We start from the raw sequence: 19641 nt of genomic DNA on the forward strand, positions 1-19641 counted from the left end.
GCCACATTTTTGGAGGCTCCTTCAGGGTCAGGGGAATGAGACCCATCATTGTTACTGGTTTGGGCATATGAATACACCATGGGGAGTTTGCCATGCGGGCAAGAAAATCTTGGTAGCTTGCCAGGTTCTCCCAGAGGGAGAACTTGGCTATAAGATATCTATAAGCTTCCGGGAGTTTGGTTTTATAATCTCTGGATGTTGGTTGTTGATGGGGCAGTTTCTGGGTGTGACCGCCTAGCTACTGGGAAATGGGGGATCTGAGCAGAAGAGGCCCAGTCCCGATCCGAGCAGGCTTGGAGATCTCAGCCCCAGGTCCCACACACCTGGGTTCTTCTGCCGGTTCCTTCATGCGTGAGGCTCGTCCGAACGTGTGGAGAGTGGCCTTGAGCATGGCTGTGGCTGGGTTCCGGAGATCTTTAGCTTGGGAGCTCTGCTCGGGGCGGGGAGGGAAACTCAACCCACCCCCTCCGAGGGGCCCTGGTGAAGACAGCCAGGCGTGGGAGCAAGAGACTCTGTGAAGTAGGTAGGTCATATGAGACTAAAAATTTCAAATGTTTCTGCGTGTTTTTTCCCATTCCTGTTTTTATTTCCATATTTTTTCCTTTATAAATTGAGTTGTCATTGAGCTCTGGAAGTTATTTGAGAAAAACAGCTAATAATGTAAACAAAGTCAATACTTTGTAAGAGTCAAAATACCCTATTAATTTGGACTCTCTTGAGCTGAGATTACAGCTAGTCCATTTGCAGGTGATTATTACACCCCCAACTGGAGCCATAGCACAGCAGGTAGGGTGTTTGCCTTGCATGTGGCTGACCCAGGTTTGATTCCTTCATCCCTCTTGAAGAGCCTGGCAAGCTACTGAAAGTATCCTGCTCGCACAGCAGAGCCTCACAAGCTACCCATGGCGTATTCAATATGCCAAAAACCACAAGTTTCACAATGGAGACATTACTGGTGCCCACTTGTGCAAATTGGTGAACAGGAAGACAGTGCTACAGTGCTATTACACACCAACTTGGTGCAGAGTGTTAGCAGCTTAAATAAGAAATGAAAGGCGACATGCAATGGGCTACACTGAGGTTAGTTTGGACTGCCATCAGCCTAGTGAACCAACCTAACCCTGTCTGTCTCTGACACCTAGCCCTTCTTGCCTGGCCAGATTTACTTTCACTAATCTCCCAAACTCAAGAGTTGCTTTTCTTTCTCAGTCTCCCATGTGTTTCTGGCCCAAAGCTGTTGGGTCAAAATGAACAGCTCCCTTAAGCGACTTCTTGTCTTTTACTAATTAGAATCCTTTCAAACAGCAAATATCATCCTTTATTTATTTGAACGTGGCGCACTTGGGCAATAGAAAAGAGTTCGGGATGAAAAATGACTGGAGGGCTGAGAAAATTCCTGCTTGTTCTTTTCTACCACCCCAGCCGTGTGAAAAGCCGTCTTCAAACTGAAGAGGGAATTTACTGATTGTGTAAGACCCTGACCCCGTGCCTGTGCCTGAAGCAGGCACGTAGTTTTTATGTGCGCCTGTTAGTTTGAATTTGTGATACTGATCTGCTTTTTGTCCCTGCTGATGGTTATTATATCTTAATGGGTGAAACACTACTCTAATGATCCGTGTGTATATAATTCTTGGAGTACAGAGCAGGCACCAGAGGACCACATAAAAATGTTTGCCTCAATTTCCCTGCAAAAAAGGAGCCCAGAAACCAGACTTGACCAAGTAACAGATTTTTAAAGGTAAAGGAACCCAATAAAATTACCAGCTTTTCACAGCGTGTGTCTACTTCCTTTCGACATATTGTGAGGTGTAGGTGAAATATTCTAACTGAACTGACAGTGTGAGTGGGGACAACTAAGGAGAGAGGGAGATAAAAGTAAAATCCACCAGCAATGATTGATATTGCGGTAGCAATGAGTTGTTGGGGTCTCCCCTTTGTGGATTTGACACTTCACCTTTCTGACACCATCTGCAGCACTGTTGGAATAATGAGGCCAATGCAGATGGTATTGAAAGCTGGAATTACTTGGAATTACTGTATCAGGGCTTTAAGACATGCTGTAGAATGGGGTAGGAGAGATTGTAGAACATGCTGCTATTTTCCTATTTAGTTTACAAGACAAAAATGTGCATATGTGTGAGAGAGACAAGGGAAAGAGACTGTAGTTTTTAAAGTATGAAATCAAGGTTGCTAACAGAACCTAAATAGTTCTAAAAATGTTCAATTAGTAACAGATTTCCTTCTACATTGTAATCTTTTGTTAACTAATTAAATAACTTTATATAATGGCTTATAAGTTTGATTATAAGTTCCCTCCAGAATAAATTCTAGAATATTTAAGGAATACACTTACCATATATTGATTCTGGCCTTATTTAGGAACTCAAACTATATTTGACAAATAGAAAACAGAATTATATACATGCAAAACAGCTCTCTTAGGAGTCCAGAAACTGAAGATTTTAAGAAGAAAAAGAAATTTAAGATTGGCCCATAACCTAACCTTCTGCAGGGGCTGCTCTGTAGGGTAGAAATAATAGAAATAATTCAATTTCCTTAAGCTCCTGGGCTCAACCAGATGTTCTGTTGATAGGAATTCTACCTCATTTTTTTTTCTTTACCTTTATCTCCAAGATCACTGTGTAAAAGAGGAAAAACCTCAAACACTTGGCACTTTTCAAATAATTTTATGTACCTGTTTCACCAGGCTTTTGCTTTTCCTGTGCAGCAGGCATCCAGCCCTTTTGCTTCCTCCACTGTCTCCTATTGTGATGGTCCACCCCCCATCTGGCAATTTGAGGTATAAAGTCTCCAAGGGATTGACACTCACTTGCCTCTAGTTAATGCCTCTCTCCAGTGCTGTCAGCTAGACAGCGAATGCTAGAGGCTTTCTCTTCAGTCCTGTTGTTTTCCTTCACAGTGTTCAGGGCTTTGCTATCTGCAGTTTGTTGAGGCATTCAGAATCCTACAAGGTCTTGCTCTAAGCTGTGTTCAGGGCCTTATCTTCATAGCTTCCTCAAAGACTTCTCTCTGCAAGTAGAATTGAACTTCCTGCCATTGCATGTCATTCCACTCGCTGCCGCTGCCTTGTCCACATGGGATGTTACACATCCTTCTACTTGAAGTCCACTGACACTTGACATTGTTTGAATGAGTTTGACTTAATAGTAATTAGTAAATAGAAGTTGCAAGTACCCCAACGATTTAGAACAACTAAACTTTTATTTGCAAACTTTTTACCTTTGCTGACATACTCTTTAATTTAAAAAAAAAATAAAAGGAATGTTATTTTCCTTACGAGTGAGAGAATTTACTTGCTAAAAGTAATTGTTTTGTATTACGGAATATTTCAGCAAGTTCTGTATCCAAGCTCTATATCCATGTGTGTAAATGATGGCACAATTGTGCATCTGTATAGACTAAAGTTTGAACAGGGTCAGGGAAGGGAGCAACCTTATTTTAGACACACTCTTGTTAATGTTACCCCCTGTCAAATCTTATTTCTTTTTGTGATCTTTGTTTTTATTCCCCAAGTCTCCTATATTATCTCCTTTTTTTGCCCTGGACTAATTCTGGGATTTTTGGCCTATCAGTTTCACTCACACACATTTATTTCATATTTATTACATACAAGGAACTGTGCTGGGTTCTGGGGTTATCAAGATCATAGAAATGATTGCTGACTTTAGGGCATTAACTATCCAGTGGAAAAAGGAAATTGTTAGTTAACATACCAGGGCTCAGGTTCTTAAAATAGATGCACTTGCTTCAGTGTAAAAAATGCTTGCAGTGCCATTGCAGAAAAAAATAAAAGCATGGGTTTGATAATCAGAAGGTCAAGAGGTACCTTTTCCAGCATAAACTTTTGAATCGGGTCTTTAAGGACAGATGTAGGAAGGCAGGAAGCTGTAGCATGTTTCAGACTGAGTGGTTGCCTGGTACATAGGGTGCCCAAAGGAAGGGGTAGGAGATGATATTCAAATGGTAGCTTAGGACCAGAACAGAAAGGGATGAGTGAAAAATCAGGTCAAGGAGTTGGATTGCACTAAGTATTTAAAGCAACAACATCTGAGGTACTCTAAACATAAAGGTAATATTTTTTTTTATTTTTTTTTATTAAATTTATTTATTTTTAATTAGAGAATCACCATGAGGGTACAGTTACAGATTTATACACTTTTGTGCTCATACTTCCCTCATACCAAGTTTGGGAACCCATCCCTCCACCAGTGCCCATTCTCCACCACCCGTAAACCCAGTGTCCCTCCCACCCTCCCCAATCCCATCTCCCCCCCACCCCACCCTGCCACTGTGGCAAGGCATTCCCTTCTGTTTTCTCTCTCTAATTAGCTGTTGTGGTTTGCAATAAAGGTGTTGAGTGGCCACTGTGCTCAGTCTCTAGCCCTCATTCAGCCCGCAACTCCCTTCCCCCACATGGCCTTCGACTACAATGTAGTTGGTGATCGCTTCTCTGAGTTGACCTTTCCCCGGAACGTGAGGCCAGCCTCGAAGCCATGGAGTCAACCTCCTGGTACTTATTTCTACAGTTCTTGGGTGTTAGTCTCCCACTCTGTTATTCTATATACCATAGATGAGTGCAATCTTTCTATGTCTGTCTCTCTCTTTCTGACTCATTTCACTCAGCATGAAACTTTTCATGCCCATCCACTTGACTACAAAATTCTTGACCTCCATAAAGGTAATATTTTGAAGCCAATGTTCAGGGAAAAAATTGGAAGCATAATAATGGATGGGTTGTTAGAAAGGCATAACCTAGATGTTCAACAGCAGATCAATGGATCATGAAGATGTGGTACATAAACACAGTGAAATACAGTGAAATACTATGCAGTTGTAAGGAATGTAAGGAATGTTGCAACATGGATGTAATTGGAAGAGAACATGTTAAATGAAGCAAGCCAGAAAAAGGACAAACATAGGATAATATCACTTATATGTGGTAGAGTAACAGGACGGGGGAGATGCCATGGTTTAAAGAAGGGATGCCTACACCACCCTCTGCTCCAAAGTATGAGAAGGAGAAGGAAAGAGAATGAAGGGAAAGGGAAGAAAAGATAGATGAGAAGCAGTGGGGTCAGAGATCAAGAGGACTGAGGTGCACTCGTGGTAAGGAATGATAGAGCTAAATATCCAAACCAGAGTCAACACCACCAAAGTTGTGAGACCCAACTTTAATAACCAAACATAAAATATTCCTGTCAAGGGGGCAGGCTGGGGCTGGGGCAGGAGGCTAGAAGAGGTCATCTTGGAATGGGTTGAGGGAATTTGACACTGGTGAAGGAATTGGTGATGGGGCATTGTATGCCCAAAATTCAGCTATGAATAACTTTGTAATTCACGGTGCCTTCATATAATTTAAAAAATTGAAAATAAATAAATAGATCAAAGTTAGGTTGATTTTCCTGGGCCAGAGAGCTTGCACAGGGGTTAAGGCCTTTGCCTTGCACGTGACTGACCCAGGTTCCATTCCCAGCACCACATATGTGAAATGTCTTCTCCCAGTCTCTAACCATTCAGGATACCTAGAGCACTGCCGGGGGGGCAGGGGTAGTTCCTACCCAAGGACAGAGTCAGGAGTAAGTCCTTTGTGCAGTCTGGCACAAACTGCTACTTTGTTCCCCTCCTCAAAAATAGGTAGCTTTTTGAATGGGCCCAAGTGTCTCTTATTATTGTTTAATTTCTAGAGTTATTTGTTGCATGTACCTCTCCTATTAGTAACACCTTTTATGATTGTTTCTCAAGGGTGGTTTTGAAGGAATGAAAGCGTTTAATACCAACTAGTCCTATAGAAGTATTTAAGAATTTTGGAAAGTTTCATTTATTGGCATGCAAGACTCCATATCGTTTTCTGATTCTTTCCAGATGTTAAAGTAGATAAGGTATTAACAAACATTAAAATGCATTAACAATCTGCACATTTAAAATCATAGTAATGAATCTATAAATCATGATTCATATGTATCATTAAGTTTGCACTTTGCTCTGTGTGCTATATCAAGCATATATATCACCTCCATTTATGGTTTGAGACCCGTTTTATGGATGTACAGAGACTCACACCATTTAACCTGCCAGGAACACATGCTAAGATAACCATCTTAGTCATTTTCTGTATCTTGAACTCATTTCCTAAAAACAAGCTAGCTTGCTTTTGCGGTTACCTCTGTGTGAAATGCTCTTCTCCCAGTCAGTCACCAAATGGACCATTTAAGATCTTAGCTTAAAACTCGCTTCATCAAAGAAGTCTTCATCAATGATTCCTTTTGATGCTGCTCCACTTCCCAATTTTATTTCACAGTATATTTTTAGCAGAACCTGGCAAGCTCTCCGTGGCATATTCCATATGCCAAATACAGTAACAATGATGGATCTCATTCCCCTTACCCTAAAAATGCCTCCAGTGCGGCACCGCTGGGAAGAACGAGTAAAGAGAGGCTGTTAAAACCTCAGGGCTAGGGCGTATGGAGATGTTACTGGCGCCCGCTCGGAAAAAAGCAGTGATCAATGGGATGACAGTGATACAGTGATTTTTAGCTAAAGTTATGTATTTGCTTTTATTTGCTGTTCCCTGCATTAGAATATAAATTTTATGAGCTCTCTCTGATACTTTTGACTTATACATATATCTACGGCATATTCAAAGTTCCTGGTACTCCCAACAGATATTATCCAAGGAATGCGTGAATAAATGAATGAAGTGTCTTCAGGTCCTAAGCTTGTTTTCTGTGTCCATTCTCCCCACATGTTTTCTTTCTGCTACCTAGAACAGTGAAGGGGACTTGGCTCACTCTCTGCCTAACTGTGTATCTGAAACCCAGAGTGATTAACATTCAAAAACCAAATATTTACTTACTAGGAAAGGAATCCCACAAAGGAGTCGCTTCCTCATTAATCAAGATCATGTTCTTAACTCTAAGCTACTAAGTTTGTATGTGGTAGCTGGGAGGTATAGATACTTATAAATGAGCATTTCTCTTCAGTTATTTTCAGAATTTTACCTTTTCTTGTAGCATTCATTTTGGCTCATCTTTATAGGAGCATATTGGAATTTACATAAAATCAACGTTGTACCTGGTGCTTTCATTTTTGTCTTTCAAAGTAGGGGCATTTAAAAATAGAGTCTCTGTAATCATTTAGAAAATTCATGTTCTCTCCACTTATAAAATAAAAGTCCTGGGAGGATAAACGCTTTCAAATTATGTTTATCTTTTGTGTGCTCAGATCAGCCTTTTCTGATGTGTAAATTTTCTTTGTCTTGGTGAGATCTGAGAAGACTAGGTTTGTCACGAGCATATTAACCTCTTCTTTCCTCACTACCTTACATTTTGAGAAATAACTTGCTGATTAATTCCTGAGTTAGAGAAGGTGGCCTGGAGAGGAATTTTAAGTACATTTCTTGGTTGTTCTGTGAAGTTACATGATCTTAGCTCAGCTAATTAACGTTGTTAGAATTGTGTTCGAGGGGAGTGTTTCTTTATAATAAACTATATAAGAACCCAAACAATTTGAAAGCAGCCTGCCCTTTACCTTGATCTCTACCTTGTCCAAAAAACGTAGTGTAATGCCAATGAACAGAATAATGGTTGACAAGCAAAATTCTAAGGCATTCTAAATATCACTGGTTGGTTTAATAAAATTAATTAGCCTGCCATGCAGAAAATTTACTAGCATGCTGGTTAATTTCACAATGTAAAGTCATAGAAGGGAGGTGGGGTTGGGGAAACAAACCTTATTAGTTTTGAATAATTATTTAAAGATGTGGAGCTGCCTATTTTAGGCACTTTGTCAAATTCATTAGGGCTTTAAAATCACAAATGTTTATCCTGGTATGTATGTATGGGTAGAAATCGCTCTAGTATATTAGCTAATAACTAAATTACTTATCCAAGATATAGGGCAACAAGTAGAATCCTAATAAAATACATAGGAATCAGAACTTGCCCTCAAACTGGCTCATGGGAGGTTTCCATAATCTTAATTTGCCATTGATGCAATTACTGCTTTTTCTTGTTTTTTAAAATCCAAACAAGATGTTTGCTGTGGCGATGGAAAGGTGCCTGAAATCACATGCCTGAATTCATTTAATTTGCCAACATTGTCTTTTCTCTCTCCCTCTCTTCCTGGTAATGGGCAGGAGTCGGTTCTGGTGCATTAGGTACTAAATCTCTTCAATTACCAGCCGGGAAGAAAGATTTAAAATGGTGCTCTAAGCCTACTAACTGATTTAGTTTTAAAGCACAAACACTTCTCCTGTGGAGCCTAAATTAAACTGCAGAAAGGATGCAGAGCTTGAGAAATTAAGCCAGGCAGGGCCAAGGCTCAGGCTGGGGATAGGAACCGTTTTAGTTTCTTTCATTGGAACCCCTGGTGCAAAAGAAAGGCAACAGAGTGTGGTGAAAGATGCGACTGGCCTAAGAAAGTGCAGTGTTATATTGCTTTGAGGCTAGACATAGACGTAAGTGTTGATGTGGTGCATTCCAATCAAACTCAATACCCATTTTCTTCTTTCTTTCTTTGTAGCCATTTTCAATGTGGATGACTCTGTGGTTGATCTGGAGACCTTGACAGCCTTATATGAAAATGTGAGTATCAAAGACCGACACCGTCAGAATTTCCAATGTCCTATCATTGCTAACAGTAGGATATCTAAGAAATGCTAATGTGCATCCCCTTCCACCTGGAATATCACTGAGCCATTTATATTCTTTGGTGGTAAGAAAGTTGAGATAGCATGAAAGAGATTCAAGAACAGAATCTCAATCTCCAATGAAAGCAGACATGAGAAAAGCACTCTGTGCTGTGGTATCCGGGCTGTTCGATCTCACTGCTGTTGATCTGCAAAGAAAGATGATTCACTGTGAGCAGTGCTTCTCTGTTGTGCAACCGGTCCTGTTGCTTGCCCTAAGAGTGAAGGAAAGCAAAGTAGTTGCTTACCGTTTATGTATACCAACGTTTTCTTCTGGGAATGGAAAGGCTCAGACTGGCTCAGATGATTATTTTTAATCCATGAGCCAATAACCTTGAAATAGAATGGGATGGCAGGTGTCTGTTTTAGTTTTAGAGACAGATGGTCGTACCTTTGAGGTCCAGCTCTACCATTGGGTAGTTGCTGAAAACTTCAGTTGCTGAAAATTCTTGAGCCTGTTTGCCCATCAGTACAGTGAGGATTATCATGGATTTTACCGTGTGTGTGTGTGTGTGTGTGTGTGTGTGTGTGTGTGTGTGTGTGTGTGTGTGTGTGTGTGTGTGTGTGAAGAGTAGGGAAATTCAGTACAGGTAGAAGTAGAGACCTATTTTGAGAGCTTGTTTGGGGGCTCTAGCAGGGGAGCACCGCCCCTTATTATACCTTCAGCTGAAGAATGGTCCATATCTATTTGGGGAAAGCCATCCTCTTTGACCAAGCACACAGCTTTGGCAGGGATGCTCATGGAGTGATGAGAGAGAAAGGGGTTACTCACCTAGCAAACCAGATCAGCTGAATCAACACTGGTGGTCAGTGAGGTGACCACTATCACAACCAGATTACCCTCACATCTAGTAGGGGAATATTCTAAAATTAAATGCTAGTATACACATCTGAGTATTTTGATTTGAGTTTATGTAGGAATAGCTGATAGAATTAGTAAGATCATTGAGAAGATGGCACAGGAGAGTTCAGAATTGTTACTATTATTAACTGTGATGGTCCACTGACTCTGGGTGTGAAAGCATTGATCAAATTAGATTCTTTTTAATACCAAAGTAGCAGCATTTTTCAGGAAGCTTCTAGAAGCTTGAGAGTACTCTATGATCATCCAGTTAAAGCATAATTTTCTTATTATTTCTTTCTTCTGTACCTTAATTATTTGCTTTTAAAAAATGATTATAGTGTGATAATAAGAACCAGCAGAAGGTAAAAGTATCTCCAAGATGTTTTTTGTTGATACCGTGGACTCTGAACTATGCACATGGTCAGTACTTGTTAGCTCAAAGAGGCAAGCTTTAAACAACTGAAATTACTGGATACACAGACAAAACAGAAACTAATGTTAAAATAAGCACTTTGGACAATAAGTACTCAGAAAGTTTAGAAAAAAGAGAAGGTGGTGACTTGAAATAAGTGTCAGGAGCCTACATAAGTAGAGAGGGATGTTCCAAGAATTAGGAAGCTTATTCTAGAGATGATTTGCTCCACTTCTGTTGACAGAGGAAGAGACATGGTACTCAATGGAAGCAGCCAAAGAGCCTGTCTTCTGTATCCAGATGAGTTTTCTTACAATGACCTTTGGAATCAGCCAGGGATTCTAAAGTGCTAGCGTACTTCAGAATCACCCAGAGAACTGACTGCTCCCTGGAGTTTCTTCGTGTGCGTTTGGGCCAATAATCTATATTTCTGACTAATGATAGGTGATACTACTGCTGAGACCTGACATTTGAAGACATGCGCCTTTTGATGGGTTCACATTGCTCATTCTTGGGGTCTGTTTTGTTTCTTGTATTTCAACATAGAGAGCCCAAGAGGATGAACTGGTTAAAATAAGAAAATATTACGAGACATCCAAAGAAGAAGAATTGAAGCTGTTGGATAAACCTGAGCAGTAAGGACACTTGATCACTTTTCTGGTCAGCCAAGAGGAAAAGTGCAGTCGTTGTCTTCCTGCCTCCCAACTCTGAGTAACCTATTTTAAATTGTGCATTGAGCTAAGCTCCTGTCCCATCATTCCCATGACCGCAGGATGACTTGCCTGCTGGGAAGCCAGCCGGCAGATTTGTGCTGCTGGGTAAAATGTCTCAACCTCTTTCCCCAGCCCTTGTGACTCCCCTTTCTTATTCTAGAAACTTATTAATTCATCCCAGACTAAACATTTTGGCCAAAAGGGTAACTGAGGAAGGAATAAGTCATTGCGCTGTGTAGGGTTCAGCTGATGCAGTCGAAAAAGATGATATCAGAGTCACAGAATTCAAACTGATTTTCTCAAAGATCATATACAGGTAATATTGTCTGAATATGCCAGCTTTCTCCCAAATTTCTCCACCGAGTCTGCTCAATTTAGATGGGCCCTTTTCATCCTCCTATCCATTCTTGATTGATATCCATCCACCCATCCATTCCTCCAATCCATTGCTTGCTCAATGGTTAACGGCTCTGGTTTCACACCCTTGGAAAAATCCAAATAAGACCTGAGTTTCCTGGATGCTATAGCGCCCAGACTTTGTCCGGCACTCTATGCAAGTGTAAATGGGTCAGAGTAAACATATGAGTACTTTACCTATTGCTATCTTGTGGATTTTGTGTCCATTGCAGTTCAACTCTCTCATGAATAAGAAACAGCTGGGAAAAAGAGGAAGTAGAATAGTTAGATTAAGGGTAACTCATCAGTTTTAGCTATATCCCGGCCCTAACAGCATGAATTAAAACTTTCATACCTTGACCTCCGTTCCTCTATAATGCACCTATTCCCCAGAAGAACTTGGGCATCCAGATTCAGAAAAATCATCTCTAATGGTTGGGCAAGGAACTTCTAAGTTTACTCAGTTGTCGATTATTTTGATACCGTATGTGTATTGCTTTTATATGAAGCCTAAGCCAGGATCCTTATTCCTACATACACCCCACACATATATTCATATACTAGTTTTGGTTATTGTTTGTGTTGGAGTCACAGTCAGCAGTGTTCAGTGCCTGCTTCTGGCACTGTGCTCAGGGATCACTCCTAGTGGACTCTGAGGACCATATCAGGTACTGGGGATTGAACCCAGATCAACTGCATCCACAGCAAACACCTTACATACTATACTATCATTCTAGTCACATATATTAGTTTAGGATGCCCAGTAACCTCATGGGTTATTATCAGTGAATTTCTACTGCCCTTCTATTCTAACTTGGGCCATGCTTATCAACTCTCACCTTTGCCTGTTCCTATGGCCCACACCCAAATTTTGTTTTTTATTTAATTAATTGATTTATTTTTTTTTTTGCTTTTCAGGTCACACCCGGCAATGCTTAGGGGTTACTCCTAGCTCTACACTCAGGAATCACTCCTGGTGATGCTCAGGGGACCATATGGGCTGCTGATTTGAACCCAGGGGCTGCATACAAGGCCCTACCCACTGTGCTATCATTCCACCCACCCACTGTGCTATCGCTCTACCCATCCCCCAATTATGTGGGGGTTGGTTTTGTTTTTTTTTGTTTTTTTGGTTTTTTTTTTTTTTTTTTTTTTGCTTTTTGGGTCACACTCAGTCTTGCTCAGGGCTGACTCCTGGCTCTGCACTCAGGAATCACTCCTGGCCCTGCTCGGGGGACCACACGGGATGATGGGAATTGATCCCAGGCTGGCCACATGCAAGGCAAACACCCTACCTGCTGTACTATTATTATTATTATTATTATCATTATTATTATTATTTTTGCTTTTTGGGTCACACCCGGCCATGTACAGGGGTTACTCCTGGCTCATACACTCAGGAATTAACTCCTAATGGTGCTCAGGGGACCATATGGGGTGCTGGGAATCAAACCTGGGTCAGCTGAGTGCAAGGCAAACATCTTACCCGCTGTGCTATTGCTCCAGCCCCCAAATTATGTCTTTCAATACAATAAATTAGAATTAACTGAAAATAAAGTGGCTACTAATGAGATATTTAGATACTACCAAGGTTCTGGGAGTGTTTGAGTTTGCCTCAGCTTGGACTGCTATGACAAAACTTCCTCACCTGGGTGGCTGATAGATAACAAAGACTTATTTCTCATAATTCTGGAGACCAGGCTGGCAGTGTGGTAAAGTTCTGGTGAAAATCCTCTCCAGATTTCAGACAACTTTCTGGGGGTGGAGTACACATAGTCGTATTCAAGCCTTATTCCAAGCTCTGTGGAGCTCAGGGAACCATATAAAGTGCTGGGGATCATACTGAGGTCATCTGTGCATAAAGTAAGCACCTTTCCCACTGTACCATCCCTTCAACCCCAATTTCATTCAACTTTTACATGATAGAAAACAGAGAGAAGAGCAACTTTTTAATGTCTCTTTTTCATAAGGAAGTTTTTCCCATTCCTGATTATTCCACCCTCACCATCCAATTTTCTCCCAAAGTACTTACCTCCCAATACCATCACTTTGGGGCTTAGTATTTTTGAATGCAAATTTTTCAAGAATACAAGTGTTCAGTTCATAATGGAGGTAGTAAATAAGATATATCAAGCATTTGAGAATTACCAGCTATCATGAGTTTAACAGTTATTCTCTATTGGAAGGCTGGAATTAGTATTTTTTCTTTTTGTTTTTTGGGCCACACCTGGCAATGCTCAGGGTTTATTCCTGGCTTTGTGATCAGAGATCCTGGAGGTACTCATGGGATCATATGGGGTACCAGGTAGTGAACCTGAGTTGGTCATGTGCAAGGCAAGCACCCTGACATTGTATTCTCTTTCTAGAACCATGGCAAATTTTCTTATAAAGTCCAAAGGGACTTTCAATGCTTCTCAACTATGCATAGGCCCCAGTCTGTGGACAAGAGGTGGAAAACCACTGCTATAATGGATTAAGGCACTAAATATTTCAAGCTTATTTGAATCACTGTTCCCTTAAAACTAGACACGCATCATTGTAATGCATAAACTGTGCTCTATTGAAATTGTTTTTGTGAAAATTTAAATATGATTTCCCTGTCATTTTACCCATTGTGAAATATTATTTCATTATTGATTCTTTTTCCCCCCATCATCAAAAACCTTTAAAACCATTCTTAGTTGACAGAACACAACACACACACACACACACACACACACACACATAAAATAAGTAGCATTCGTTATTTGTCCTATGTGGTTGTTAGCCTTGCTTTTCACTATGGAAATGACCAACCTAGTGAAGTGAAAAGTGGGTTTCTGCTACTGGAAGTGTTTTCTCTTTGCTTTTGTTTTAATGCCTTTCTAATACTTTTCTTTAAGATTTAAAGTGTGCAAATGGTCATTGTAGTGGCTTCCTGAACACACTAAGCTGTTACTGACAGCAGAGAGGTCTGTTGTGTTGTCTTGGTGACATGATGTGTGGGGGCCAGTTGCTGGGAGAGTCCAGGCCCGAGTGGATTCCACCTTTGCTCTTGACCTTCTGCACAGTGAAACATTTGTTTGATATATGCCAGAGTCTGATTCCCTGGCTGCTGACTTGCCATTAGCTCCAAATGAGTTGAGTATAAGCATGTTTTACATACTGGAAAATATGAATCATTTATGGTTCAGCATCATAATTTCCTAAGATCCCTGCAGTGCCCAGTCCTATAAATTATAACACAGAGAGGAGGCTGGCTTCATCATTCACCTCATCACTTCGCTTGCACCCCAGTGCCAGATATAGAAAGTCATTTTCCATAGAGGTGTCACCTGCCTGCATCCAGCTCTCTGAGAGCCTCTCCCTCCAGAACCACTGTCCACTCTAGTTGCTGCCTTCCATGGAATGGTGGTTAGGTGACATTCTGCTGGGTTGGATTAGGTATCATGCTTTACTTTTAGTGGCCTAATTCTTGATATTGGGATGCTCCTCTTGCATCTCTAGTGGCCTTTGGGACTCTCATAAGAAAAACCCACTGACTTGTGGAGGCAAGGCTCTATTGGTTGAACACAGGTTGCAACGAGAAATTGCTACGTATACACCTGAAAAAATGTACTCAGGATTTGGGGCTGATAAGCCAAATATTACTTCCATAAAATTATCGAGTCCTGTTGCACCATTCCACCTGTCACTTGAGTTGCTGCTGTGGGTTGGATAATCCACACAATTCGAGGAAAAGAGCTTTGTTCCTACCTACAGACTAAAGTAGCACTTCTTTCTGAAAGAGCAAGCCTGCTGTGGGGAAAGATGAGAGAGAACCCTTATTTGTGGCTTCTTTGGGATTACTTTGTCCTCTCTATTATATGAACCTAGGAAATAAAGTTAGACTAGTACAAAACGAAACCAGTCCATAAATATTTAAAATCCAAGGTCTTAAGACCCATACTTAGAGATATGCAAAACAGTTGTTATTCCTTCCCTCCTTCCCTTATTCAGAAATACTATGATGAAAACCTATTGTAAACAACTATGTAATTCATGGTGTCTGAAAAAAAAAAGAAAGGAAAAGCAAAGAAAAGAGAAAAGAAAAGAAGAGAAAAGAAATAGAGGGGGAGGGACTATAGAGGTAGTGCAGCCTTGTACTATTTCAGAGGGCTCTTGGCCATGCTCTGTCTGACCCAGGCTCAATCCCCCAGCAGTGCTTATGGTCTCCTGAGCACCACCAGGAGAGATTCCTGAGCACAGTGCCAGGAGTAAGGCCAGGCCCCGAACACCACTGGAAGTGGCTCCCAAACAAACAGTACAGGGAAGATAAGATATTTTTTCATATTCTTGCTTCATAACTTTTGGGATTATATGTACTTTTGGAGCTTTCTTTAATTAATGAGAAGGGCCCTTAAGTGCTATTTTTCAAATATTTGCATAACTATTTTTGGTCCAGAAGTGGCATAAAATCAGTTTTTTCCAAATTTGGTTCTCTAGTATTTTATGCTGTCTTTTTCCTGCTGTCCATGTCTGCGACTCAAAAGTCATCTTAGACTCTTTACAGTAATCCTTGGGATTGTTCAATTATTCTGGGTCTTGCTGCCCTAGTTTTCTCATCTCCTCTCTAAGCACTGGGATCAAAGGTGATCTAGTCATTCTCCTTTTGTTATATTTCCTCATCTAGTATTCTGTGTCCCACAGATAAGTGAGATCATTCTGTATTTGTCTCTCTTCTTGTGGCTTCCTTCACTCAACATGATATCTTCCTGTTCCAACCACGTTGCAGCAAATTGCATGATTTCATCATTTCTTGAAGCTGCATAGTATTCCATTGTATGTATATAGATACCACATCTTCATAATCTATTCATGTGTCATTGGACACCTAAATTAATTCCATATCTTACCTATTGTACTGAGTGAAGAAATGAGTAATGGTGTGCATATGACCTTTGCAAGATTGGTGTTGAAATGTTATATGCCTAAAACTCAATTATCAATAACTTTAAAAATCACAGTTCTTTAATTTAAAAATGAGACAAATATTTTTTCAATTAAATTTGTTTTAATTTTAAAAATAAAACAAGTAGTTTTCTCATATACTTGCCCTTCTTCATTCACTCTGCAGACCTTCTTCATTTTTAGAAAGAATGTTACAGCAGCTATGGGATATAGTCTAGCCTCAAATCTTTTATCCACTCCCATCTGTCAACCTAACTACTGCCATAGTTTTCCAAAATCAAAAAACTAAGGTCATATCTTTTCTACATAAAACCTTTCATTCATTCAGACTACTGTAATTCTTTGTTTTAGAACACAATACCCCATTTGAGCATCTGACTGCTTTCTGCCTCCCTCTCAGATATCAGTCAAGCTGTCTTTTTTTCTTTTTTCTTTAAGTCTATTTATTTATTTATTTATTTATTTATTTATTTATTTATTTTTATTAATGAGTCACCATGAGGGTGCAGTTACAGAGTTTCATGCCTCTGTTACAGTTATACAATACTCGAGTACCCATCCCTCCACTAGTGCCCATTCTCTTCCATCGATGGCCCCAGGGTCCTTATCCCTCAGAGCCATAGCACAGTTGGTAGGGCATTTGCCTTGCATGTGGCCCACCCGGGTTCGATCCCCGACACCCCATATGGTCTCCCAGGCATTGCCAGGAGTAATTCCTGAGTGCAGAGCCAGGAGTAACCTCTGAGCATCACCGGGTGTGACCTAAAAAGAAAAAATAAAAGTGTATGCTATGGAGATCTAGATCCTTTTGTGGAATAACATCATCTCTGGTCAAATTTGGGAGGAAGGGGATGTGACTGAGGTAACTTTGGGCTACATCTAAATCAATGAAACTTGCTAATATACGATAGAATGAAAAGCAGACAGTCCCGTGAGCTTTCTTCTTTTCGTAATCAGGAAAATTGATAACACGCCTGATTTTCAGTCACAAAAGGGCAGGTGAACTAATACTTATCTTTATCAAGAAGCAATTTACATATAAAATGGCAAGGTTTTTTTTTTTGAATTCAGAATTCCTATAGGTTTTTCTACTTTTTTACCTAATTGTATGTTGTTTTTGTAATAATGAAAGCTTAAAACAAAGGTGTCTTTTTGTTTACAGACATTCTTTGTGTCATCTTGTTATAAGATAAGGATTATGATCTTGTTGTTCGATAATTTAAAAACAAAACAAAACTCAATGTCCTGAAATCTAAATGTCCCACAAAAGAAAAGAAAGAAAGATACAAAGTATAAGCCAAGGACATTTCTATGGGTATGGAAAGGAACCTTCAGCTTTGCTCCTATGTAAAAGCATACTTGGTGAACGATCATAAAATGTCAAGTGACTGATGTTACATGTTGACCAAGACTTTCAGAAATATCAGTTAATCATCATTCAATCCCAAAATGAATTTAAGAACTGTTAGTAGATTCTCTCCTTTTCTGAATTTATGTCCAACTTTTTCCACCCATTTTAGTTTATACCCCGTTCTCTGCTGTTTGGCCTGGAGAGTATGTAGCTTTTCCAACTTAATTTTGCAAAGGGCACCAGAGCCCAACTGCTCAGACAGTGAGCTTCTGTGTGTAGGTCAGAACTTACCTTTAGTTTTTAAGGTCTTGCTTGCCATCATTTTTAAGAAACTTTATATTGTGTGCACGTAAATACTGCCTGCTTTGTTCTAAGAAGCACTGGGCTGTGAATTCTGCCTCTATAGGCATATTTTGGAAAGTAAATATCAAAAGTAGGTCAATTCAGACTATTGAATGAGCAAAATAATGGTAGCCATAATCTCACTTCAGTAAGAGATTTTATTTTTCTCATCACTCCCCTACAGACGTTTGCCTCAAGTCTTCACTTTACTGAGCCAGTATAAATACGCCCTTAGAGAATGCTACATTGCAACGGGAGTTGATTGTGCATTTCTTTTTCCTCATAAAGATTAACATTTTCAGTCTGGGTTTAGTTTTCTATCTGAGTAGCCGTAGATGGATAAATGGTCATGACTTTAATGAACTTTATATCCAAAAGTAAGCTGTTCAGCTATATTTATTCACCATCAAAGAAACTTAAGAAAATCGCTTTGCTATCCACAGAAAAGTTCCTTGAGCTTACTTATCTGATACCATGTATAATTTTTACACTGGAATTGTCAAAGAACACTCGCCTGGTGGATATTTGTCAGCTATCCTCTTATTCTTATAGTCATTTTATATGAAACTAGAAAATTTATTTTTGATTTTTACAGATTTTTGCATGAGTTGGCCCAGATCCCTAATTTTGCAGAGCGTGCCCAGTGCATAATCTTCAGATCTGTCTTTTCAGAGGGAATGACCTCCTTGCACCGAAAAGTAGAGATCATCACTCGAGCATCTAAGGTATGCACAGCATCTATATTTAAAAGTAGTGTTGCTGTGGGGATTAAAGTTGAAAATGGGGAGTGGGACTGATCAAGTTTTTCACACCAGGGTGTGAAAAAAATGTTTTAAGTTTAATATTGATGGGGCTGGAGAGATTGCACCCATGTCAGGACAGCTGGTAGGAAGATTGCCTTGCACCTGGCCAATCAGGGTTTGATCCCTTGTTCCTGGAACCTCATGTGGTTCTCCAAGCCCTGACAGGAGTGATCCCTGAGTGCAGGGCCAGGAGTAAGTCCTGAGCACTGCTGAATGTAGCCCCCAAAACAAAATAAATAAAGAACAATTAAAGATTGTATGTTTTTCTATGTGTTGATACAATGATTATCCAGCTCAGTTGTGAGTCTCTGTGCATGCAAATGAGTGAAACCAGAGAAAGGAAGGAGCTGCAAGCTGAAGAGGGGGAAAGTGATACTTTTTACATATTTACTCTCAACTACTCCAAGTACAAGTGAAATGCAGACAGATGACTTATGATCAAGTTAAATATTGTAGTTTTCTTTGCACTAATGCACTGGATTGAAAAACAGATTTCTAGACCTACACATTGTTTACTTGAAATGTGTCTACATAAATAAATTAACAAATTCTAGAGATTTGCTAGGTTAAATGAGGGATAGAAAATAAGTTTGTGTTGGCCACTCTGATAGTCATTGTAAACTTAAGTTGTAACCCTTGACTTTTCTCACAATGATTCATGCCATCAGTGTGTGATATTCCTCTCAGGATTTAATTGCTTATCTGCAAACCTGATTTTCTCCATAAAGTAAGAAGTTTCAATAAAAAAGCACAACCTTTACCAAAAACTGATACACCCTTCAAATTGAACCCTGGAAGACAGGAACAGGAGTCAGCATAGAACTGAATTTGACTACTTCTTTACTATTTCTTTACTAAATAAAAGAATATTAAATCAACTAAAATTAAATCTACAAAAGGAATGAAAGTATCAACTTGAAATTTTGCACTTGAAGCAAGGTGGTAATAGCAGCGGTGGGGAGGGGTGGACAACTGAGACAGAAAGTTGAAGAAACTTTAGTAGCTTGAAATTGTAAAACTTAATACATATATCAGCACACTTAATGAACATAAACTATAGCTTAGGGAGCTGGAGCAATAGCACAGCGGGTAGGGCGTTTGCCTTGCACACAGCCAACCCATATAAGTGTTTTTTCATAACACT

General features: G+C 39.9%; 1 protein-coding gene across 2 annotated transcripts in view; it reads left to right on the forward strand.

Annotated features, from left to right (window-relative positions):
* Positions 1-19641, forward strand: part of FMN1 (formin 1) — a 475774-nt gene that overhangs the window by 299997 nt on the left and 156136 nt on the right. For both annotated transcript variants that reach the window (XM_055132734.1, XM_004609543.2), the window contains 3 exons: positions 8542-8603; positions 10510-10598; positions 18290-18419. In XM_055132734.1, coding sequence (XP_054988709.1) covers positions 8542-8603; positions 10510-10598; positions 18290-18419 — 281 coding nt within the window. The remainder of the gene's footprint in view (positions 1-8541; positions 8604-10509; positions 10599-18289; positions 18420-19641) is intronic.

Source organism: Sorex araneus, chromosome 3 (genome assembly GCF_027595985.1).
Source record: "Sorex araneus isolate mSorAra2 chromosome 3, mSorAra2.pri, whole genome shotgun sequence".
Classification (NCBI taxonomy): Eukaryota; Metazoa; Chordata; class Mammalia; order Eulipotyphla; family Soricidae; genus Sorex; species Sorex araneus.